The 23,798-nt window shown below is 50.4% G+C and overlaps 12 protein-coding genes across 12 annotated transcripts; 5 read left to right on the top strand and 7 right to left on the bottom strand.

The window, feature by feature from the left end:
* Window positions 1–748: 748 nt before the first annotated feature.
* Window positions 749–2,737, bottom strand: NFIA_050260 (DNA cytosine methyltransferase; the record flags this gene model as incomplete). Its single annotated transcript, XM_001257579.1, has 2 exons — window positions 749–1,184; window positions 1,275–2,737. The coding sequence occupies 2 exons, from the start codon at window positions 2,735–2,737 to the stop codon at window positions 749–751; spliced, it is 1,899 nt and encodes a 632-aa protein (XP_001257580.1).
* A 1,209-nt stretch (window positions 2,738–3,946) lies between these two features.
* NFIA_050270 (amidophosphoribosyltransferase) lies at window positions 3,947–5,882 on the top strand (the record flags this gene model as incomplete). Its single annotated transcript, XM_001257580.1, has 4 exons — window positions 3,947–4,031; window positions 4,099–4,551; window positions 4,611–5,298; window positions 5,357–5,882. The coding sequence occupies 4 exons, from the start codon at window positions 3,947–3,949 to the stop codon at window positions 5,880–5,882; spliced, it is 1,752 nt and encodes a 583-aa protein (XP_001257581.1).
* Window positions 5,883–6,454: 572 nt separating this feature from the next.
* Window positions 6,455–7,876, top strand: NFIA_050280 (endonuclease III domain-containing protein; the record flags this gene model as incomplete). Its single annotated transcript, XM_001257581.1, has 1 exon — window positions 6,455–7,876. One exon carries the CDS (start codon window positions 6,455–6,457, stop codon window positions 7,874–7,876), a length of 1,422 nt encoding a protein of 473 aa, XP_001257582.1.
* Window positions 7,877–8,273: 397 nt separating this feature from the next.
* Window positions 8,274–10,333, top strand: NFIA_050290 (aldehyde dehydrogenase family protein; the record flags this gene model as incomplete). Its single annotated transcript, XM_001257582.1, has 3 exons — window positions 8,274–8,534; window positions 8,613–8,794; window positions 8,866–10,333. 3 exons carry the CDS (start codon window positions 8,274–8,276, stop codon window positions 10,331–10,333), a joined length of 1,911 nt encoding a protein of 636 aa, XP_001257583.1.
* A 128-nt stretch (window positions 10,334–10,461) lies between these two features.
* Window positions 10,462–11,871, bottom strand: NFIA_050300 (uncharacterized protein; the record flags this gene model as incomplete). Its single annotated transcript, XM_001257583.1, has 1 exon — window positions 10,462–11,871. The coding sequence occupies one exon, from the start codon at window positions 11,869–11,871 to the stop codon at window positions 10,462–10,464; it is 1,410 nt and encodes a 469-aa protein (XP_001257584.1).
* A 998-nt stretch (window positions 11,872–12,869) lies between these two features.
* Window positions 12,870–13,134, top strand: NFIA_050310 (uncharacterized protein; the record flags this gene model as incomplete). Its single annotated transcript, XM_001257584.1, has 2 exons — window positions 12,870–12,890; window positions 12,946–13,134. The coding sequence occupies 2 exons, from the start codon at window positions 12,870–12,872 to the stop codon at window positions 13,132–13,134; spliced, it is 210 nt and encodes a 69-aa protein (XP_001257585.1).
* A 237-nt stretch (window positions 13,135–13,371) lies between these two features.
* On the bottom strand, window positions 13,372–14,448 carry NFIA_050320 (uncharacterized protein; the record flags this gene model as incomplete). Its single annotated transcript, XM_001257585.1, has 1 exon — window positions 13,372–14,448. One exon carries the CDS (start codon window positions 14,446–14,448, stop codon window positions 13,372–13,374), a length of 1,077 nt encoding a protein of 358 aa, XP_001257586.1.
* A 980-nt stretch (window positions 14,449–15,428) lies between these two features.
* Window positions 15,429–16,161, bottom strand: NFIA_050330 (F1F0 ATP synthase subunit d; the record flags this gene model as incomplete). The annotated part of the gene is made up of 4 exons (XM_001257586.1): window positions 15,429–15,458; window positions 15,526–15,612; window positions 15,679–16,074; window positions 16,153–16,161. 4 exons carry the CDS (start codon window positions 16,159–16,161, stop codon window positions 15,429–15,431), a joined length of 522 nt encoding a protein of 173 aa, XP_001257587.1.
* Window positions 16,162–16,614: 453 nt separating this feature from the next.
* NFIA_050340 (nascent polypeptide-associated complex subunit alpha) lies at window positions 16,615–17,393 on the bottom strand (the record flags this gene model as incomplete). Its single annotated transcript, XM_001257587.1, has 3 exons — window positions 16,615–16,939; window positions 17,000–17,058; window positions 17,163–17,393. 3 exons carry the CDS (start codon window positions 17,391–17,393, stop codon window positions 16,615–16,617), a joined length of 615 nt encoding a protein of 204 aa, XP_001257588.1.
* A 684-nt stretch (window positions 17,394–18,077) lies between these two features.
* On the bottom strand, window positions 18,078–18,763 carry NFIA_050350 (60S ribosomal protein eL14; the record flags this gene model as incomplete). The annotated part of the gene is made up of 3 exons (XM_001257588.1): window positions 18,078–18,137; window positions 18,289–18,552; window positions 18,638–18,763. The coding sequence occupies 3 exons, from the start codon at window positions 18,761–18,763 to the stop codon at window positions 18,078–18,080; spliced, it is 450 nt and encodes a 149-aa protein (XP_001257589.1).
* Window positions 18,764–20,088: 1,325 nt separating this feature from the next.
* On the bottom strand, window positions 20,089–21,279 carry NFIA_050360 (protein transporter YIF1; the record flags this gene model as incomplete). The annotated part of the gene is made up of 3 exons (XM_001257589.1): window positions 20,089–20,310; window positions 20,363–20,926; window positions 20,992–21,279. The coding sequence occupies 3 exons, from the start codon at window positions 21,277–21,279 to the stop codon at window positions 20,089–20,091; spliced, it is 1,074 nt and encodes a 357-aa protein (XP_001257590.1).
* A 293-nt stretch (window positions 21,280–21,572) lies between these two features.
* Window positions 21,573–23,631, top strand: NFIA_050370 (signal recognition particle receptor subunit alpha; the record flags this gene model as incomplete). The annotated part of the gene is made up of 3 exons (XM_001257590.1): window positions 21,573–21,797; window positions 21,849–22,134; window positions 22,193–23,631. 3 exons carry the CDS (start codon window positions 21,573–21,575, stop codon window positions 23,629–23,631), a joined length of 1,950 nt encoding a protein of 649 aa, XP_001257591.1.
* Window positions 23,632–23,798: the final 167 nt, after the last annotated feature.

Genomic DNA, 23,798 nt, shown 5'->3' on the forward strand with positions numbered 1-23,798 from the left:
AGGATGGTCGCTTAGCAATGGAGGAGGAGGAAAGGAAAGAAGAGGAGAAAGGAAGGAGAAAAAGGGACCGCGAGGGATCGAACTTCTCGCTGGACCGAGGCCGGTTCTGTTTGTTGTCCTGCGGTTACTCCCGGCTATCCGAATGCAGACTGTAAAATGGCCAGAAGATGATCCTTCATCTACGGAGTTCTAATGCTCATACTGTCCAGACTTTTCTCCGGTGTCGGAAGATCGCCTTAATTCTTGATGCATTCGAAGTCTCCAGATCTGTGATGATTCTACATTGCATACTCAACGGCATCCGACTGTGATGATCATGGTGCTGCTCAACTTCATTGGAGAACCTGCGGATTCCATATTTTGACACAAGCTTATTCCACTATCACTAAAGGGCTATCGAACAGTGCGACTATCAGAAGCGCTGTTGACCGAGAGCCGACCGTTGAGGAATGATCCTTCTCTGCCGTTGTGGTCGTCAAAATCATCCCTTGGAGCTCCCCGCGGTCGGACGGTATCTTTTCCATTTCCGCGGCTATAGCTTAACCCAATATAATGGACAGAGCATGTGGATCGGCCGATTGGCGATCAATTGACTAAACCAGTCACCAGTACAGATATGAATCGTGGAAGGAACTTCCCTCTTTTGCCCGGGTTCAAACAGTCGCTTGGTATGAACTGAACAAGGACAAAAATTTATCAAGTCTACCACAGGGATGAATATGAATCGAAGAAACCAACCCCTTTGCCCTCACCACGAATCCCCAACTCTGAATTCTTGCTCGTCCGTACGCTGCAACGACTTGATGATCTCTCGGTAAATCGCTTTGGACAGCGCAGGAGGGACGGCGTTTCCGATTTGCCTCCGAACTTCTCGTGCTCCAAAGCGATAGTCTAGAGGAAACGTTTGCAGGCAGGCGAATTCGCGGTTTGTGAAGCCCCGTGTGCCAGACGGATGGTAATTGTTCTCCCCGCCGCTGCAGGTCACGGTTTTTGCCTGCTGGTTCGGGTCGAAGGGGACCCTCGTTCCATTGCGCAGTCCTCGGCTCCTAGCACCTTCGATATCGTGATCTGGGGCATCGGGAGGTATGTTTGCTATCATCTGGTTTATGGTGGTGTAATCAGACAGCCCCGATCCAGGCAGCCCGTGGGTGGGCTTCGGGAAGGGTGGCAGCACTTCGCCTGGTCTAGAAAAGATATCAGCTCCTACACCTAGGAAAACCAATTGGGAAGCCAGGAGAGGACCCACAGGAGAACAATAGAAGACGGGTCCTTACCCAGAAGCAATAATGATGAGCCTTCTTCGTGATTGCGGCACCCCATAGTCCATACAATTCAGGATTCTCCAACGAACAGAGTATCCTATCTCGATGAAGTCTTGTATGACTCGGTGAAAGGTCTCCTTGTGTCGATCAAAAAGTCCACTGGTCTCTTCCATTGTATGCACTCTCGGCCTCGATCTCTTAATCATGTCCGCGCAGGAAAAGATGCACGCCGAATTATCATCATCATTCACACTGTTGATCGTATGGGCTGGAGAAAAGGTCTGACACGGAGGAGAACCATGGCTGACATCCACTTTTAAATCTTCTGGCTTATTTGTCAAGAAACAGAAGATGTCACATGCTTCACACACCGCAGTTGCAAAGTTCAGACGATACGTGGTAATCGCATTCTCGGACTTATCAAATGCCCACTTGATATGCAGACCAGCCTTCGACGCACCACAAGATACACCCCCTGCACCGCAGAACCCATCGCCAAACGTATACTTGCGATGTTTTTTCTGCACTCTGGCGTCTTCTTTCTCAATTTCGGTAAGATCAATGACAGGGTCTGCATCCAGGACTATGACTGGAGATTGTGGTTGGGGATTAGCATCCGCACTACCAAACGGACGAGTTTCACCTCGCCATGACTGTCGTAAAGACGTCGAATCAATTGCAAAGCCTTCATCAGATTCTTCGAATGACAGGTACTCGACTGCTGCCTGAGATGAATCAAGATTCTCCTTCAATCGACAGAACAGATCATTTGGCCGATGTCGTTTCTGAAGATCTTGCTCAACATGGCAGCAGCTGGTGAAACGAATATTGATGAAGCGCTTGACGAAGCTCAGTGGGACTTCTGTTGACTCATTAACGATCCAGACCAGTTCATTGGACCATTTGGGTATATAAGTCCCCTTGTGATGCCTCGTTCGGATCAGATGACGGCCTCGAAAGAAGACCTCTTCAGCAGTATCTTGAAGCACAGTTTCGATTCTGAGATAAAGGCCATTATGAAGTTCAAGGGAATGACCCGCTTTGTAAACTATTCCATCTACGCAAGCATGGTCGATTGGGCGCTTTTCCCATTCCGAGGCCTCTTGAATCGGGAGAGAAGCCGCTGCGGGTCCAGGTCGGCCCCAATCTCGCAGAAGACGCTCAAAGCATTCATCGGTGAGATAATCTCCTTCTGTGACCAATAGCTCAGGGCCCGAGGTGAGGTCTATGATTTCTGGGTGAGTCTGAGGTCCTATGTGGAAAGGCGTTGGGGTTCGTCGGCTGCCTCCAGGGTGAAATTGTTCGTCATCAAGGAAAAACGATCGATCAGGATCGTTATCAATAGTCACACTGCTGTCAGTGTTGCTCTCTGTGTCACAGACGCTAGAATCATCATCACTGTCATCGAGACATATGGGCTCTGAGGGCTGTGGAAGCTCCTGGGAATGGAGCGAATCATTTGTAGGACGGTTCATCTCCACGGCAGCAGGTAGAACTGGAGGATGAGGAGGAAGGCCTTTGAGCTATTCTGAATTACCAAAGGTTTCGTAGAAACGAAGTCAACTAGCAGTTGCTGGAAAATAGGAACTTGGGCAAGGAAGGGAATATAAGGAGTGTAAGTACTGAGAGAACTGGAAGATACGATGAGACCATGATGATCAGGATATTAGAAGGAGAGTAACACAAGTCAAAATGTTTGCAAAGGAGTGGAGCAATTGCAGCTATGGAGATGTTCAACAAAGAGGTAGCAAAACATTGAGCAGTGACCAACGAGCACCATTATCAGTACTAAGTCCATCAAAGGCCTACTCCATATTCCCAGGAGTTAAGGCTCTTCAGTTAGTCACACTGAAACCCAGTCAGAGAGTGAGCTGAGAGTGAACTAATAACACTTCATTTACAGAACACTAGCAACTTGAGTTGAGCTACATGTTATCAACTAAAGTGTATCCATCATAGAATATGTCTCTATCATCAAAGCGTGTTGATACTGAAGACAAATGAAGTATGTTTGCCCTGTTTGTGGAGGGCAAATTGACAGCTTATGTCATTGCCGGTCTCGGCACTGCCTGAGGCTCCGAAGCAGCGCCGAGCATAACCTTTCATTTGTTCTTGGTTTAGCGGCACCCGCAAAAATTCTGTCTCTCCCACTGACTGAGCGGTGGGGAAGGAACCAGAACCACAGTACTGAGGAATTAAAAGAATATGAGGGCTTCGTCTCGTCCCAGTTTTTCCCTCTCTCCTAACTCTTCCTTCACCATGACATCTGTTCATTCAATATTCCCTTCGTGGGCTTTGCTTTAAACACCACCCTGACTATAGTCACCTTCCCAGTGGCTATTGTTATGTCTCAATAAGAGAGTCGTTCTCCATTACCACCCCTGTCTTCGCCGACGTTTCCGGTCTTTCTCTCGAAACCCCCGGTCTCTGTGTGCGCGTGCCAGAACTTTTGCCTCTAGATGTGAGTATCACTCTTGACGTTTTCTAATTTCAATGCGTTACATTCCTTCTCTTTTATGATGAATTTCGGTTTTTTTATAGATGTTAGACTTCCTAAGCATCCTTGCGGAGAATATCCGATCTGACTTCAAATGCTTCATCTTGATTTGTCTTACCATTCAGTCTGATTCCCAGGCCCAATGCTGATATCATGAATACTTCTAGAATACCCCCTCGTCAGCAAGATGTGTGGTATCATCGGTTTAATATTGGCGAACCCCAAGTCGTCCGCCGCCGTCGATCTTCACGAAGCGCTCTACCTTCTACAACGTGAGTATTTGGACGATACGGAGTACATTCGAGGATCGAGACTAATCTTTAAATCTCCAATTACTAGATCGAGGCCAAGATGCTGCGGGTATTGCAACGTGCGCGGCAGGTGGTCGCTTCTACCAGTTGAAGGCCAACGGTATGGCAGCCAAGGTTTTCAATGATGGTGCGAGAGTGGCGGACCTTCCAGGCTTCATGGGCATTGGACATCTGAGATACCCAACTGCTGGAAGCAGCGCGAATGCCGAGGCTCAACCCTTCTATGTGAACAGCCCCTACGGTATTTGCCTGGCCCATAACGGAAACCTGATCAATGCTCCCGAGTTGAAAAGATACTTGGATCTCGAGGCCCACCGTCACATCAACACCGATAGTGATAGTGAGCTGATGCTGAACATCTTTGCCGATGAGCTCAGCGAGACCAAGAAGGCGCGTGTGAACAGGGAAGATCTCTTTGCAAGCCTTAGCAGGATGTACGAGAGATGTCAGGGTGGCTGGGCTTGCACGGCGATGCTGGCAGGTGAGCATATTCAAACCTCTGACGATAATTTCCTGAACATCAATTGACAATCATGGTAGGGTTCGGTATTCTCGGTTTCCGTGACTCATACGGTATCCGTCCTCTGGTTCTTGGTTCCAGACCCTCCCTGGACGGCCCCGGCACGGATTACATGATGGCCTCCGAGTCGGTTGCCCTGCACCAGCTTGGATTCAGCAACTTCCGTGATATCCAGCCTGGTGAAGCCGTTATCATCGAAAAAGGTGGAGAGCCGGTCTTCCGCCAGGTGGCGCCGAAGAAGGCATATGCTCCCGATATTTTCGAGTATGTCTACTTCGCACGTCCCGACTCCGTCATCGACGGTATCAGCGTTTACCGGAGCCGTCAGCGCATGGGTGATCGCCTTGCCGCGAGAATCGTCGATGTTCTCGGACCTGAAATTGTCAAGGACATCGACGTCGTTATTCCCATTCCTGAAACCTCAACCACGTCGGCTGCAGCGGTTGCTCGTTATCTCGACAAGCCGTACTGCCAGGGTTTCGTCAAGAATAGATATGTCTTCCGTACCTTCATCATGCCTGAACAAAAGACTCGGCAAAAGGGTGTCCGTCGCAAGCTGAACGCCATGCAAGCCGAGTTCAAGGACCGAAATGTCCTCTTAGTAGACGACAGTATCGTGCGCGGTACCACCAGCAGAGAAATCGTCACCATGGCGAGGGAAGCTGGGGCTAAGAAGGTCTACTTTGCTAGTTGCGCGCCTGAGATCACGTAAGTTGATATCAAATTCCCTTCTGTGGCGATGGCAAATCACTCATACTTTTAACAGACACGCTCACGTGTACGGTATCGACTTGGCATCGCCTAGCGAGCTCGTTGCACACGGCCGCGACGCTGACAGTATCGCAAGACACATTGGCGCTGACAGCGTCATTTTCCAGACTCTGGACGACTTGATTGGTGCCTGTGCCGAGATCACTAAGGAAAACGGATTGCGCGAACCTGTCAACTTCGAAGTTGGAGTCTTCTGCGGCAACTACATTACTCCCATCGATGACGGCTACTTTGACCATCTCGAGAAGATTCGCGGCGAAGGACGCAAGATCAAGGCTGTTGACCGTGCCAAAGAGGCTGTCACTCATGGTTTCGCCAATGAAGAGGACTACCAGATTGCTGCTAATGGAGTTAAGCTCGATCAACATGGCAAGATCATTCCTGCCAATTACCCTGGAGAATCCGAAGTGCCTCAGGTGGGCTTCAACCGGTGCAACAAAGCCATGACGCACGAAGAGGAACCTCCCAAGGTTAAGGATCGTATGGATATCAGCATCCATAACATTGCTGATCACGAATGATTATGGTTTCCTCTTCTGATGGATTACTATACCAGCGGTGCATTTGTCTTTGGCGTCTTGGAGTTTGTATGCGATAGAAAAAAGCAAGATCAAGGGCGGCCCTCTGTTTAATGCTTCCATTGCAGAGCTCGGACTGGTCAAGGGGATGGTATTCCCGACAAGGTCATGCAGTGTATGGATCTATGATGAAAATCTTTTGGCACACGTGTCATGAGGCTTATGGTGTATGTATATAGATAGAACTAGATCGGCGATCATAGATCGGATCATGTGATATGACGAATATTGAATCAAACAATCTGATGAGGCTATCATCAACCTTGGCACCGACTTCTCTCCCACATCTTTGTTGTATACTGTGGCTCCAGAAAGCAAGAATCACGATAACAGGATATTTGGAAGTGTAGTCTTTTGAGTTTGAAGTCATCGAGGATACTGCTCACCGAACTGTTCTTTGCACTAATGCACAATTATCCATCTACCACCGCCCGATAAAGAACACTGCTTCCATCCTCGTTCATGGATTCCATCTTTTAATCCTGTCTATAGTGATTCCGCTGTGTACTCTCAGCATGACTAGCCGTGTCACACGTTCCGCAGCAGCCCGAGAGGCAGCTTTGCTTGCGGCAAAGGCACAGGATGTCAAGCCGCAGCTAGCCGACTCGAACGGTCCAGACGTCTCGCTGAAGACTGGAAAGTCTACTTCTGGTCGGAAGAGAAAACTGCCCATAGAGCAACCAGAAAAACTATCAAAGTCATCAAACAAGAGAAAGGCAAAACCCAGTTTGCCAAGTCTCAATGTGAATGACGACCTTCCACACAATCTGGGCTCAGTCTCTCAGCCACTTGAGAGTATCAATGCAGAACCTAAACTCAACAAGCAGGATCCCGGCATCAAAGAGGAACACGATTTAGACAAACTCGCAAGTGATCTTCAAAAGACCGTCGCCAAAGCTACAGAGGGACTACCGCAACAAATCAAAATTAGCAAGAAGAAGAATCCTTATGGTCTTACGCCCGGAGCTACCCCATTTCCTGAATGGGCTCGGCCCACCCCTGAAGAATGTGAGGAAGTGAACAGGCTCCTCTCCAGTGCTCATGGAGAAGTCATCCCTCCTACTAAGATCCCAGAGCCGTCTCTCACGGTTACGGGGTGTGGCGAGGTTCCTTCAGTGCTAGACGCACTCATTCGCACGCTGCTCAGCGGTGCCACGACGGGGAGAAATTCCGCTTTGGCTTTCGGTGGTCTGGTACAGAGGTTCGGTATTCTTGAAGAAGGTATCGGCAAGGGAAGTGTCAACTGGGATGCCATCCGTCAAGCACCGCTGAAAGATGTCTTCGAGGCGATCAAGAGGGGCGGTCTGGCGGATATCAAGAGCAAAAAGATCAAGGCAATACTGGACATGGTTTACCAGGAGAACCAAGAGCGCAAAAACATTCTCGTGAAAGGAGAGTCGGACGGGTCCTCGGACCTCACGGCAAATACCGAGGGAGAGAAGGAGTACGAGATAGCGTGCGCGGATCAGAACTTCCTCTCACTGAACCACCTCCATACTCTCAGCACGGAAGATGCCATGACAGAGCTGGTCAAGTACCCAGGGATCGGTCCCAAAACGGCTGCCTGTGTCATTCTTTTTTGCTTGCAACGCCCATGCTTTGCGGTCGATACCCATATTTTCCGTATCTGCAAGTGGCTCGGCTGGGTGCCTCCAGGTAAAGCTACCGAGGTCACTGCTTTCAGTCATCTTGAGGTTCGCATTCCGGATCACCTGAAATACTCTCTCCATCAACTTTTGATTCGCCATGGAAAGACTTGTCCTAGATGCCGAGCGATCACCGGGCAGTCCTCCGCTGGCTGGGAGGATGGGTGTGTGATCGACCACCTTGTAACTCGAACTGGAAAGAGAAAAGAGGGAAACGCGAAGGTGCCTGTGGCTAGCAAGAAAAGGACTGAACGAAAGACCCGCGCTGAAACCGATGAAAGTGACGAATGAGGTTGTGTTTCTATTAGCATACATTTGTTCCTCCATATATTTATCGATTACTGATTCGGGGTATGTGGGACGACATAAACAGTCAGGAGTTGCAAGAGGATGATTATTGCTTAATACCCTTGGTCAACTAGCTAGATCTACGACTGAGCTATGATTTCTATTTCCTGTCCAATTGAACCATATCAACTACAGTCAAAATCATGGACCTTCTGCTTGTTTGCTCCTTATCCTCAGGTGGTCCGTGCTTAGATCGCGTAACCGTATTCCGCGGAACTTTGATAAAAAGATGGGACCACTCTTCTGGCGGCCTTACTCTTAACAGGTTCCGTCCAGGCACGAGCGACACATCCTCCAGGAGAGGCTCTAGGAATCAATTGAGGTGCAATTGGTTGCAAAGATGGACTCTCTGGCTTCGCTCGTTCCGCCTGCTTTGGCTCCCCTCATCGACACCCTGGCGAGCAATGCACAGCTTCTTGGTGTCGCAGTGATCTCTGTCGCAGCTATCTACCTGGGCTACGCTTTCATTTTGAACAGCAAGGAGGCAGCTGTGACTTTCAATGTTCCACTACCGGCTGAGGTTCGCGCCAACTGGACCGGCAAGAAATGGGAGGATGTGCAGGGTGAGGAGAAGAAGGTGCTTGAAGGTCAGGTCCGAGGGGTAGGTTTATTTCCCCTGCGCATTGACGATTGATCGATGTGACACAAGGCCGATGCTAATGCGTTGTGCCTTGCACAGCAATGGAGTGACAAGTTGATTATGAGTTACTGTCCTGCGGACGGACGGGTACTGGGAACCGGAATCAAGCCGAACACCGCAGACGATGTCAATCGAGCGATACAAGCTGCCAAAACTGCGCAAGTCGAATGGGCCAAGACTAGCTTTGCCGATAGGAGGAAGGTTCTTCGGACATTGCTCAAGTGCGTTCGCCAGCCTTGAATACAGGTTCGAGCGAGGAACTGGAAGCTAACAATCAATTCGAAATTCGCAGATATGTTCTCGACCACCAAGATGAGATCGTCGCTGCGTGTTGCCTGGATTCGGGGAAAACAAAAGTCGACGCCTCGTTCGGGGAGATCCTCGTCACCGCGGAGAAGCTGAAATGGACCATCGACCACGGCGAAAAGGCCCTGACGGCTGAGTTCCGCCCGACAAATTTCCTGATGATGTACAAAAAGAACATGGTCACATACGAGCCTCTGGGCGTTGTCTCCGCCTGCGTCTCCTGGAACTATCCGTTCCACAACTTCATCTCCCCGGTCATCAGCGCGATTTTCGCTGGAAATGGTATTGTGGTGAAGCCGTCCGAGCAGACTGCGTGGTGCACCATGTTCTTCCTTGAAATTATCCGAGGCGCTCTTTCGAGCTGCGGTCATTCGCGAGACCTAGTACAAAGCGTCGTGTGCCTTCCCGATGTCGCAGGCGCCCTGACATCTCACCCGGATATCTCTCAGCTGACCTTTATCGGTTCCCGCCCCGTGGCCCACAAAGTGTGTGAGTCCGCAGCCAAGGCATTGACACCAGTCACCGTAGAGCTGGGCGGGAAGGATCCCGCCGTCATCTTGGACGATGCGCGGACCGTGAGCGAAGTATCCTCCATTGCCTCGGTGCTCATGCGCGGTGTCTTCCAATCCGCCGGGCAAAACTGCATTGGCGTCGAGCGCGTCATTGCTCTCCCAGGCGTATACGACAAGCTCCTCGATACCGTCGCCCCTCGCATTCAAGCCCTCCGTCTTGGCTCCGTCCTCCTCGACTCCAAACCAAACGATGCCCAGCAGAAACCCAACACCCCGGACATGGGCGCGATGATCTCCCCGGCATCCTTCGATCGACTGGAATCTCTCATCGAAGACGCCGTCAGACAAGGCGCACGGCTCATCTGCGGCGGCAAGCGTTACAATCACCCTAGACACCCCCACGGCCATTACTTCACGCCCACCCTCCTCGCCGACGTGACGCCCTCCATGCGCATTGCCCAGACGGAACTCTTTGCCCCGGTCTTTGTCCTCATGCGCGCGGAATCAGTGCCCCACGCTATCAGCATCGCAAACTCAACAATGTACGCCCTCGGAGCAAGCGTATTTGGGTATAACCAGAAAGATGTCGCGGCGTGTGTATCTCAAATCAAAGCGGGCATGGTGTCCGTGAACGACTTTGCCAGTTACTACGCGGTGCAGCTGCCGTTTGGCGGCGTCAAGGGTTCCGGATATGGTCGGTTCGCCGGAGAAGAGGGTCTCCGGGCCGTGAGTAACATCAAGGCAATTTGTGTAGACCGCTTCCCCAGGTTGATGGCTACGCGGATACCCCCGAGAGTGGACTATCCGATTCAGAAGGGTGAGGATGATAAGCAGAATGGGACTGGCGCTTGGGAGCTGTGCAAGGGTGTGGTTGAGACGGGGTATCAGTTGACGCTGGCTGGCAGGTTAAGTGGGATCCTGCGGCTATTGAAGAATATGTAAAGGGATATCCACTGTATTAACATAATCAAATGAGCCCATCAACGAGGGCAGATCTTGTAATCTATATAATGAAATTATGATATTGACAGACACCATTGCAGTTGCAGTATGTACTCAATACTGGCTCTCTACGAATCTGTCTCTTCGGTCGTAGTTGTGATAACCCTCCATTGACTAAACAGGTCAACGGACGCCTCCTCCATCCAACTCGGCAGCTCGTCCACGTTCAATACATCCCGCAGATACCGTCTCGCCAGCTCAATCTGCCCATTAGCTCTCCCCAGATAAAACACCGCACCCTCTGCCGGATTCGCATTCGCAGTCTCTGTTTGCTGCGGAAGCCTCAGCATCAAATCCAGCAACCAATGGCCAAACGAATCCCCGATATTCATCGCCCACTCCGTAATCTCGGGATCATCAGCCGGGACGGATTCCGCGCTGGCTCGAAGCAATGTTTGGAACAGAGCGGGGTCGTTCCGTGCGACTCGGACAGCTGTGCGGAAATGTTCGGGTGGGATGCTATATGGCAGGCCGCCGGCGAGGGTTGCGTTGCTGCGGAAGACGTACTCGTCTATTTTGAGGAGGGTGGCGAGTGCTCTCGTATTGTGCTCCACGAGGGCGATGTGGACGCCTTGGTGCAGGGATTCGCGGGAGACAGAGACGTCCGTCTCCAGGTGGTCGGAGCGGTTGAGCCCGCAGGCGACTCGCATGGTTTCGAGGTACGTTGCGTGTTCGTCGCTGAAGCCTTCTCCGCTGGCGCCAAGGAGGAGCTTCTCGGGAAAGTGTTTGATGCTGAGGATCTTGTGGGTTTGTTGCTCGTCGGTTTCCTGGCATGCGATGCTTATTGATACGAAGGGAGTGATGGATAGAGTGTAGTGGTTGCCGTCTTTGTCGGTACCTTCGTATGTAGAAGTGTCGTCTTCTCGCGCGAGGAACCGATCTAAGGATTCTTCTTGGTCTCTAGTCATTTCAATACCAGCGTTGACCCAATGTCTTTGGATAGCCAGGTTTGTCATGTCCGACAGCTGCTTGAGCAACTGGGGCATCGTGCACCACCGGCAGCGCAGGATGGACGTTTGAAGACTTTCGCGGTCGTCATCCTGCAGAGGAACATAGTCCAACGGTCTCAGTATCCTCGAGATAGCAGAGTCAGGATCCTCAGCTTCTGAAGCGGAATCATTCCAGAAAGCGAGCAGTATCAACACGCGATAGATGCGCTCACTCGACACCGCCGCCGCCAGCGAGGGCGATGCACGGGGTAGATTGACATTCAACGAGTATAAGAAGATCTTCTCGATCAATTCCACCGGAAGAGTCTCAAGTAAGGACAATGTTTTGCGACGCTTCGACGGCCTGGCGGCCCACAGGCGGGCTCTCTTATTGCTTCTGGACTGAGACGAGTCGAGTCTGGCCTCACGGGACATCAAGGGGCGGCCGCCCTTGGGCCCGCTTGGTCTTGCCTTCGCGCCTTGGTCATGGTTAGGGTTCTGTGCAAGGACTTTCTTTCTACGGCCGCGGACCCTGATGGGGGTCAGCATGCCTGGCTAAGGGGAGTGAGTGGAGATCGTCCGACGAGAGTTAAGGTTGTCTTTGCGCCATGACAAGCGAGCCAGTAGATTCTCGAAGAATGTACACGTCCCGGTTTGAGCTCAGTTTAGCCCAGTAGGGCTGGGGTTGGCAGGGGTGCAATGACGATATCTTTGACACTTGGGAATCTGACACTACAGTTTATGGCATAACATCACAAAGACCCGTAGCCAATGAGGAAGAGGTCTGCGAGAGCCTACCATAAAGAGGTGAAAAAGGGTTTTTGAGGTCAGCTGACATTACTGACTAAAACCCTAGCACTATGCTATTTAAGGGATAGTGTTGGAGGGACAAGTGATGATGTCATAACCTGCTGTACCTCTCTACATCTCAGTATGTCAAGTATCTAAACGCCACTTGCGCACCCTGAATCTCTATCAAGAACAAGTATGAAAGCCCATGAATGGCCAAAGCACGGTTAAGCTCTTCCTGGATCCAAACACATCTTGTTCCAGGACCACCTGACAGGTAATCAATCCCTCGATCCACAATCCATTTGCCGTATGCAGACGAATCGTACCATGAAACCAGAAGGGACAGTCGTCGATATGACGGCATCGAGCAGTGTTTGGTCCTGGCTCTGTGGAGGTGACCATGCCATAGAATTCATAGAATTACGTCCTTTCGTAGCACCTTTTTCTCTCAAGGCTTCTATTCTTACGCAGACTGCCCCTTTCATGACATTCACTTGTCACATTCCTGGAATATCCCAACCTCATACATCATTCTGAGACCTTGGCGCTATTGTGACATCGTACCTGCCATATATATAGTCTCACTATCCCTCCCCTTCAACCTTACACAATGCGTCCATTCTCTGATACCTCTGTCCACACTACTGCATCTTCCAGTACTTTGCCAAACACGGACAACGCTTCCTCCTCTAAACCACAAACCGTGATCCACATCAAAACAAAGTTCCTACAATAAACAAGAACATCTGATCAATATGGGTGCCGTCGTGTCTTGCGTATGTCCTGCCCTCTCAGCAGTTGTTTTGCACACCTTTACTGACCGATCCATAGATCCAGGACGTCTTCCGTTCCATCGGCGCCTGCCTCATGGGCATCGTCAATACCATCGGCGCAGTCCTTAAAGCCATCATCAACGGTGTCGTCAATCTCTGCAATGTCGTCATTTCGTGCCTCACTTGTGGCTACTGCGGAAACCGGGGAAGGATGAGGTCTTCGAGACATCGACGATCAAGGGTCTAATCGCTGCACCCGCCCGACTTGATGAGTTATGATGGATATGATACCTTGTATTCATGGACTTGTCTTTTCAGTTTCGTCTCGTTGTCTGTCCACGTTCGCGCTTTTCTCGTCTGCTTTCTTCATACCCCAGCAGTGTTCCTCCTTAGAATCTTATGTATTTCTAAATGATAACGGTTAATCCATAACTTCTTCTCCCTGTTCACTCTCCCAAGAGTATCGTATGGTAGAGTTTATACCTCATGCTGGAGAACATAGTCCTACTTTCGCTATCAGCTCATTCTGGAGCTTTATGTCAGACGAAGGTAAATCGTCCCATCGTTCCCGAACCAGAAAGTTGAGGAACGGATCGTTTGAAGAGTCCGCGTACTTCAAAGCTGCCTTGAAATGAGACCGTTGTATAGGCCAGCGGAGGGGATACTTATATATCCGGATCCGAATGAAGAGTTCCACCAGTACCTTGAAAGCACCGTAATCGCGGCTCCGGATTACCTGGCGAAGCAGGCGCCCAGAACGCTCATACTCCTCGTCGTCATCGATGTATACCTCCGTACACAGCAATTTAAGGAACTCCATCTTCGCCTCCGTCCACGGACCACAAAGCAATTTGACTGGCATGCGTGCTGGAGTATCGCCCGCACAACAGGGCAGTCGAAAGAGATCGAGCTCTGTATGAATCGGATTCGGTCTGCGAATCTGAAAGGCGCCAAAATTGAACCACACTGCGACTCTATACTCCGCATCGGTTTTTGGATCCTGCGCCCTGAAAACTAGATCGCCTTTTCCTAGACGACCTCGGTGGCCCTGATCGTAGCGGTTGAGGTCGTGGAAGTACTCCCCAATCGTGGCGATGCTGTCGCGGTCTTCAGGGGCGAACACTAGGCCTCGACACTTGAGACGGACCGCGTGTTCGATATATTCTCTCTGGCATTTGCGCATGAGCTCTAGCGTGCACCAGCGACATGCGAGAATTGCGCTTTGAAGGTCGCTTCGTTCTTCTGTGGATAGCGCGAAGAAGTCTAGTGGCGGAGGGAGGAAATCTGCTGTAAAAAAGCCATTCTTGGAGCTCTCATTGGAGCTAGTGAAGGCCAGGCGAATGAGCCAGGTATAGAGGGTCGGATTTGATAGAGCCCTAGCGAGGAAAATCGAGGCTCTCGGAAGATTGACCTCAAGACTGTGTAGGAAGATCTTCTGGAGGAGCTCCACGGGGAGGCATTCCAGTCTAGACTGAGCCTGCACTGGAGGCGAGTCCTGATTCATCTGCTCGGGGTCATGTCCTTGACGAATCTCATGCGGCTGTGTGATGTGTTCTGACATGGTTGGATGGTCGTGGTGAAATCAAGCGGAGACAATATCAACTTGATAGTCATCCCATGATATGGGCGAATCCATATATATTGTCTCGAATCAGCCGGCGCTGCAATGAGAGGCCAGGTGAGACTGCGCAGTCACAGATGTAGCCGCCTCTGTCAAATCATCTTTGTTGGCAAGTATGTCTGAATAACTATAACTGCAGGACGAGGGTTGGGCACTCGGCCGCCAGCTCGGTGCTATTCTCAGGTATCGATCCAGAGAAATAACCAACCATACCAGTCAGACCAATACTATATGTCTGGAATAGATGGATGACAGCAGCACTGCTACTGACTATGACTCCATCAAGCAAAGCCGCAATATCAAAAGAGGCATGCAAAGCGAGTCGCTAAGCCTGGTAGTAGCATAAATTCAATTTACACGAACAGGGGCTGAAGGCGGAACAACCCCAGTTCGCTGAAAGTCCAGCATTTGACACACTCGGTATATCCAAAACTTGGGCTAGTTGGCCAATCTCCAGAACTGTCATATTTGACGGGTCTGCTTTTGTTGGTTTTTGTTGTTCACTCTCAATGCTTGCAATCTTTGATCGTGGTAATCATTTTACGTGCTACAGGTACAGAAGCAAGCGAGTTTCCAGTAACGCTCGCCCTGGGCTTGGGAGGGAACGCGATCTACAGCAGTTTCACATATATATGCGACGAGCGAGAAATCGTAAATCAATGAAGACGGGAGTATTAAGCGTCGAAATGGACGAGTCATGGCTACGAGCCAAAGGCGAAAATGGCTTGATGCATAAATGCAGGGAACCGTCTTCTAATTTCAACATTGATTCTATACAGATCCGTCGACCAAAAGAAATACACTGCCAGGTATCAAGAATGATAGCCATTCGTTAACAGGCTTGACAAGAAGTTTCCGTCGTGTAATTCCATTGGTTGTCGGATAAAAGATGCGGGAAATGAGATGCAAATGCTGACAATTTAAACAGCGGACAAGTCACCGAAGCGCTCCTATTCAGAGAATTATCATCAGTAAATCGCCTCGTATGAAAGCAAATGTCCAGGAATTGTAACCCACCTTGTATCCGGCCGGCATCCATCTGCCCCTGGAGACGAGGGCAGCAGTCTTCTCATCAATCTCAGGCTGAGCAGCAGCGACCTCATCCTATAAAAGTGTCAATTCATATACCCTTCAAACCAATAGTCTCCCATCCTGTAATCCAAAACATACCACAGTGAGCTCATCGAAGGGACGAGCAGTCTCAATGTTCTCCAGAGTCTTCTCCAGGTTGCGGAGCTCGGACTCGACCTTGCCCTTGGTCTCCTCAGCGCTCTTGACGGCCTGAGCCTCGAAGGCATCGATAGCCTTCAACTGACGGCTGACATCGTAGGTAGCGGGCTTGAAGTTCTTGACGTAACCCTCGATCTCGTTGACGATAGCCTGGTTCTTCAGGATGCTGCGGTAGTGGTCGAAGTTGACGGTCTGGGGCTGCTCGGACAGGACCTGGACCTTGCGGCGCGCATCGTCGTTACGCTTCTTGAAGGCCTGGAGAGAGGCAGCGGTCTGGCCGCGGAGGCCGAGAGAGCTGGTCACCTTGACCCAGTCGATCTTGAGAGCGGCGCTACGCTGTAAGAATGAGGGGTTAGCGATCCGAATCTTGCCAATTCAACATATATCCGTGTTGAAAAATCACAAGTAACGTACAGCAGCCATTTTTATATGTGGAATGGTGGAGGATTAGGAAAAGAGGGGAACTTCAACGTGCAAACCTGGACATTCCGAGATGAGGGTTGTTTCGGCAAGGTTTGGATGGGGATAAAGTCACGTGATTGTTTCGTTCCCGTGTTCCGAACACCCATCCACCAACAGCCGCAAACCATCAGGCAGGCTGAGCGGTTAGATTGATACGAATCATTATTTATTGGGACTTTAGACGCGATATCTCCCAGATTGTAAATATTAAGATACAATATTCCAGGGCAAGAATGGCCGTAGAAAAAGTGATTAAATCCGGTCAATTCTGCTTTTTTGAACTAACTGATTTACACTAAGGGCGAGACAGAACATGCGTCAAAGGGATATCAACCTGACGTCGCACCCGGAGTTCATCCTGCCAGCAGGGCTAAGACGTCAGCCACTGACGGCGTGGATTCAACTTGGCGGCGTTTATATGCTGAGCGCCATGATGGAGTTGACGATATCGTTGTCGTTCTCGCGCAGGGCCTTGACGGCCTTCTTGCGCGACACATTAGCCTGAGCCATGACGAGCTCAATGTCCTTGGCCTCGAGGCCAGTCTCATCGACCTCCTCGCCATCATCCTCTTCCTCCTCCTTCTTGGCCTCGGTCTCGGGGGCCTTGCCCTTGCCGTGGTCGTGGTCGTGGTCGTGACCGGCGTGCTCGCCAGCGGCAGCCTCAGCGGCAGCCAGCTGCTGAGCAGCGGAGGCCTGAGCCTGGGAGTTCAGGTCCTCGATCTTGGCCTCACCGAAGATGCTGTTGAAATGTGTAAGCTAAATGATAGACGCTCATCGAAAGAATCCGTAAGACACATACATCCAGGTGTTGCTGGAGGGGGAGCGGTAGACATCGGGCTGGTTGATGACGAAGAGAATCTGCAGACGACGGATTAGCTCCTGCTCTTTCACATTTGGGCTCTGCCTTGCAGGAACCCGATATATGGACTGTTGCTTGTCGCGCAAATGGGCCGTGTTCTTACGTTCTTGGGTCTGCGGAGGGTGACACGAGTGATGCCGGGAACGTGCTTCAGGCCGAGCTTGCCAATGGCCTTTCTGGCCTTCTTCTCGTTACGGGAGTGGATGGTGACGGCGGCGCCAGCGGGGATGCTGGACTCCTCACCAGCCTCGGACTCAGAGTCGCTGCCAGCGTCCTCGACGTTGGCCTTGGGAACCTCCTCGTCAGGGAGCTCTTCAACACGGGGATCAGCCATTTTTGCGGTCTAAACGAGCCTAGAAGGGCTGTTGAAGTGACAGTTAGCGATTCGAACTGGAGCACCGTCTGGTGGTTCAAATATAAAGGTTGGAAAATGCCCCACGAAACACTGAAATCTCCACCAAAAGCGCAAGAAATTCGAAATTGGGGCCAGAGATGAATTTGGAATCCGTAAAATCAATACAAACATACATAGTTCACGGATAGAGGGCTGTTGGGGATGATTGGGGGTTTTTTTGTCTTGTTGTAAGTGGAAGGTCGCAAAGCTGTGTGAATGCCATGCTGCCGAAAATCGTTAGCGAGGTGATTGTGACCCTCACCCCGGACTCACACAAGCACCACCTTTACAAGCTATACAAGTCATATCAAGCCAATTCAACTCAAATAGTATATATAACGATACATTCTTACATATTCCGTGATGCAATTGAGTCTAAAATGTTTAATTCCCAATTAATGTCTAAGGAGACGGCTAAAAACCAGAGCCATGTACTAATCGGGTGCGCGAATCTGATGACATAGTAGGATAACCCGCGTCAGGATATCAAGGTTTTGAATCATTTTTTGGCTGTCATTGTAGTGGATACAGCTTATTTTGTGCTGAAATAGAATAAAACCCTCAGCCATGTAAAACCGTCCCAAGGTACCCCTTCATACTATGCACCGAGCCTCATGAAAACATCTATGACTTAGGAGCAGCAGCCCTGACCTTGGCGTGAGCCTTCTGGACCTCGTAGCGAGCCTGTTAAATCACCAGATGTCAGCAAACGGTCGCAAATCATCTTGCAAGTAATTGCTCCTTTTTCTTCTCGCGATAAGCGAGCGCAGAGTGGCCGAGAATTCCCTCCAATGTCCCATCACAATTCCCCCAGAGTTTCGCAAACTGCACGTACCTGCTTTCTGAGTCTGAGGACCTTGAAGCGCTCGAAGTCGGTCAGGTTCTTCCTCCGCTCAGCGCGCTCAGTCTTCTGAGCAATGGTGCTCTTAGCCCACTTTCCATCGATCTCGTTCTTCTCCCAGAGCTTCTTGACGGGGCCAGTGCCGGCAGCGCGGGGGAGTTTGGGAATGACGAAGGGGGTGAGAGTGGCGTGAGCGAGAGGAAGGGCGTGACGGGGAACGATCTTGTTCTCCTCGGTGGAAGGACCGTCAACCAGGACCTATAATCGCGACTCTTTGTCAATATCACATCCGACCATGAATCTTTCCGTCCTGCGCTCAGAATTCCTCCGTTGAAAAACGTACACGCTTGTGGTCGATGATCTCGACAATGGCAGCAAGCTTGCCGGTGTAAGGACCGCTGCGGATCAGCAGAACACGGCCAACCTCAACAAGCTTCCATTGAGCAACCTTGACATCGATATCGGCCATGGCGAAGGCTTCCTAGAAAACGACAAGAACGGATTCTCAGTGACAGTCCAGAAATGCGATAGAGGGCGTAGATTTCAAACTCACGGTCGACAGACTCCGGGAGGGCGGTGATGGGAATTTGTTGTCGAAGAGTCGGGGTTGTCAAAGTCGTCCGAAACGCACACAAGTCGCTCTGGGCTACTGGATCGCGAATTTCGGGTGCTGCGGTCTTCGCCCACAAGAGTCTCGCTTAACAGCCAGTAGCAACTCGCCGAACGGGGTTGCGTGCGGCCTAGGGCTGCTTTTCGCTGGGGCCTTGGCGCCTCCGGTCCGGCTTTACTCAATTCTCCGTTCCGGCAAAACTACATTTAAGCTTCTCCCAAAACATTTTACTTACCTCTTCCTTGCATTTGCAAAGAGTCTGAGTTGGCCTTTGGCTCATTCTTTCAGGACAAAATGAGGTTCTGCTTATGCTATCCGCAACTGACTTGATCTGCACAGGTTCATACATGCAATATCTTACATTTACTGGTATGTTTTCTGTCTCCGTTTTCTTAATATCACCTTTCACATGATGCGGTAATTTGCGATTGACGCAGTGTCTGTGAACCCTCGCCGGGGTTCTTTAAGCAGCGCTGCCGCATGATATTCATTTCTTACATATTCTGATATTTGTTGATTGCTCCTCTTTCATTATCGTTATGATTTGTGCTTTCAGCGAGCTGACTTCGTGAAGACATTTTAGGTTCTCGTCAACTTATTAATCTCATCGATCAGCACACAGTCCTGGTACGTTCGACTATTTTTGCTTTCCCCAGTCACCGTCCGATGATTACACCTTTGCACTGCCTAGATAGTATATGATGCCTCACGGCTATGATATGTTGCATTATCACCAAGATCTCTGAGGACTTGTGACCTTTCAACCTTTGCTTGTACATTTTTTGCGTTTTTGCATCTGTCTAACATGAGACATTCACAGGTTATGGTAGACAGCTTTGGATCCTTGTATAGTCTTTGGAATAATAATATGAATATTTCAATTCGTCCTCAATATCTATCTCTAGATTCGCCCCTTTGTACTCGCTGTAATATTTCTAACTTAGACGTTCTCTATCTAATGGTTTCTGAGAATTTCGCAGAGAGGCTGCAACTGCCCCGGTACTAAGAAGCGTGTAGAAACTCAAAGAAATTCATTATGGTATTGAACCTCACTAGTACATACAGGTCGCAATGAACACCGGCAAGCGAAGACCTATGGTCAAAGCCGTCATAAGAGACTGCTTGCTTTTCATGAAGCCCGTCTATGTCATTATTATATGCAACTTCGCTGTCAATAAATGGAATCATGACAGCGACCCCGCACCCTTTGCAGCCGCTGAGGCAGCAGTAGCTGGGCCCTCGCGGCTCAACACCCACATGAAGATGAATTGGATGACATAAGAGTAGATGAACAGGAACTGAGTTCGACGATTGCGCTGCGAACGGGCAACTGTATGCATCGAACCGGCGCGCATGGACGCATCACTGGTTGAGTCTGGGAGTAGAACGTACTTCAACGAGCGGAGCTGGAAACTTGTCAACGGACTGGCAGGCTGAAGTGACAAAGTTATCACTTACCAAGAAGAACGCATTGGCGAGGAATGTGTAAACGAACACAACCCAGCCAACCCAACCGCCAGTCCCCCTTCCTGGCGTCAAGATCTCGGACATAACTAGAGTTGCGATGATGCCAACGAACTTGTAGCCAGAGTATGCCACAAGGTCCAGCAGCTGAGATTCATTGTTGATGCTGAGAATGTACATGGCCAGCTTGAGACACAGTATTTCAAAGACTATGACCGCAATAGCCGTCGTAGTTATCGAGCCAAGTAGCTCCGGATGAAATTGACCTCGGAATCCCGCCAGCACCGCGGAAAGAAGAATATAGGTGACGAGTGCCATCACAGGGATGTACATATCTGGGGAGTTCAGATCGTCACGAGGGGGGAGGAACATGGATGAGTATTGTTGCTGCGCAATCTGACCATTAGGGCCGGCCGACGATGTTGTTAGACGTGCTTGCTGACGAGACCAAGGCTTGTGTCGCCAGGGGAATAGCACGAGTGCGAGCTTGTCCAGGACGTAAGAATTCGATACGTTGAAGTAATGCTTGAGAGCTGGAATGGAGACATAGCGATTGAACTATCGAAATTCAGCAGAAGCTCATAGGTTTGGGGTGCGGTAGGTTTCTTTGTTAGTCAACTCACGTTCTGTTCCATATACTCCTGGCCAGCAGCCATCGCCGTCTTCCCAACCTGGAATCCCATCTGCGCTGTGGGATCATTGATGAACCCACTAAAACCAGGCGCATATGTTCCGCTGCCGCCCTGCGCAGGGGAGGGCTGATAAGGATTGCCATATCCAGACGACTGGGGTTGCTGGGGTGCTGGGGGAGGAGGCGAGCGCATCATGGGAACGGTAGACACATGTTGAGGCACAGGATGGTGGAGTGGAGGTGACTGCGCCGGCGGCGGTGCGAAAGACTGGCGGTACATGTTGAATTTTTCTGTATAAGTAAGAAGCTAGTGATGAACGAAAGACTCGGAAATATTCTGTCTCGTCTTCTTGTCTTCTAGCAGCCGAAGAGGGGGGATGTTGGAAATCGGACAGTTCGAGTGTGAGTGATGTTGAAGTGTGTTTATACGTGGCTGGACTCGGTCTGATCGCCGGAGAGCTCTCACCTTTTCCGCCCGCGGTTCCCCACCATAGTGGCCACTACACTCACTTGTCCGTTCCCCAGAACCCACGCTGCTCGCCCTGAATAATATACACAAAAAGTGCTTACGACATGTTAGAAGCCTTCGAAGTCTTGACTACATCCGGGGTGGTGCTGTGGTCAAAGTCGTATGCGCCGGTCGGAGCGCATGTGGTCAACAGCCTAATCAACGATGTCTTCATTGAGGAGAAGGTTCGAGCGCAGAATCAGGCAACGAGCAGTGCAGCTCCTATATACAAGAAGGAAAAGTATACACTGAAATGGAAGCAAGTCAAGGATTTCAATCTGATATTTGTGGTATGTTCATGCCGCGCTTTGATTCAATGGCGCCGCTGACCGATTCCATAGGCTGTATATCAATCTCTGCTACATCTTGGTTGGATCGACAAACTCTTGGATAATATTTCGACCATATTCGTCGACTTATATAAGGATGAGCTGAGGAGCGCACGGGCTAGGATTATTGAGTACCCGTTCGATAAGTACTTCGACCAGCAAGTGCGAGAGCTTGAGGACAATGCTGGGGCTCCTACATCAGAAACTCTCGTAGCAGAGATCAACGAGAGAAAGGACCCTCTTGTTTCATCAGATAACGGCGGGCCACCTCCGCCGCCCGTGCCTGGTCTGCTGAAAGGTATTTGACGTCGATAATTTTTCTCTGCCAGTGATTGTGTTGCTAACCACCTCCGAAGCGCAACGTCCAGTTGCGCAGGGCGCGGCGACCTCGGACGAGGGTTCGCCACCCCAAACCCCAGATCTTTCTCGATCATCAACGCCCATTTCAGGTCATCTGTTGACCGCCAAGGGAGGGCCTGCTGGCCGCGCCTCTCGCCGCGCACGCAAAGCGGCCAACGCGAGCGCTACTGCTTCTTCTGGAGATGAAAGCATTCGGAAGGGGAAAACACCAAAAAGTGGAAAAAAGATGCGCAAGTGGGATGCTGATGGCTTCGCGGATGAGGACGACGGCAAGGTCCTCGATTACTCCGCGCCTGCAGATGGCGAGGACGCACCGGCTCCAGTAGTAGAGGTTGTTGCGCAAGAATCCTGGGGACGCCGAACAGGCAAGGGCCAATTTGTGCTGAAAGATCTAGGGGATGAAGTCCATTCCATTCTTGAGAATGCTGATCATGAAAAGGCAAAGGCTTCCTCGTCCACGGGCCTTGTTGGGTCAGGTGTTAATGCACTTGGTGGATTCTTCCGTAATATTGTCGGCGGCAAGGTCCTTACTGAGGCTGATTTGGAGAAACCCTTGAAAGCCATGGAAGACCATTTGCTGAAGAAGAACGTTGCGCGCGAAGCGGCCGTCCGTCTATGTGAAGGCGTCCAGCGCGAATTAGTTGGCAAGAAGACAGGCAACTTTCAAAGTGTTGATGCAGCACTGCGCTCCGCAATGGAGTCCTCGTTGCGCAAAATATTGACGCCTACGTCATCTCTCGATCTACTGCGTGAGATCGATGCTGTTAGATCTCCGACGAGCAAAGGACAGGCTCCTCGCCCATATGTCATCTCCATCGTGGGCGTCAACGGTGTTGGAAAGTCGACAAATCTGGGCAAAATCTGTTACTTTCTTCTCCAGAATAACTATCGGGTTCTGATTGCAGCCTGTGACACCTTCCGCTCTGGAGCCGTGGAACAGTTACGAGTCCATGCTCGCAATTTGAAGGAACTTAGTGCCCGAGAGAATGCTGGAGAGGTTGAACTCTACGAGAAGGGATACGGAAAGGATGCAGCGAATGTAGCGAAGGATGCAGTGGAGTACGGTGCGGCTAATCAATTCGACGTTGTCTTGATTGATACTGCCGGTCGCCGTCATAACGACCAACGCCTTATGTCTTCGCTCGAGAAGTTCGCGAAGTTCGCCAAACCGGATAAGATCTTCATGGTTGGTGAAGCTCTGGTCGGTACGGACAGTGTGATGCAGGCTCGCAACTTCAACCAAGCTTTCGGCACTGGGAGAAACCTCGATGGGTTCATCATCAGTAAATGTGATACCGTTGGTGACATGGTAGGTACGCTTGTCAGCATGGTGCATGCTACAGGCATTCCTATTGTTTTTCTGGGCGTGGGCCAGCACTATGGTGATTTGAGGGGCCTAAGTGTGCCTTGGGCTGTCAATCTGTTGATGAAGTGAGCGCGCAGCTTTTGCCTTGTTATAGAGATTTATATCATCTCGCTTCTGGTCACGCTGGATCTTGGAATGCCCTTGTAAATTAACTTACTGCGATTGTACATTCCTCGCTACGGTAAAAATAGAGAAAAGAGAGAAAGAGAACGAGAAAAAAAAAAAAAGGCAAAAAA

Source organism: Aspergillus fischeri, genomic scaffold, assembly GCF_000149645.3.
Source record: "Aspergillus fischeri NRRL 181 1099437636266 genomic scaffold, whole genome shotgun sequence".
Taxonomy (NCBI): domain Eukaryota; kingdom Fungi; phylum Ascomycota; class Eurotiomycetes; order Eurotiales; family Aspergillaceae; genus Aspergillus; species Aspergillus fischeri.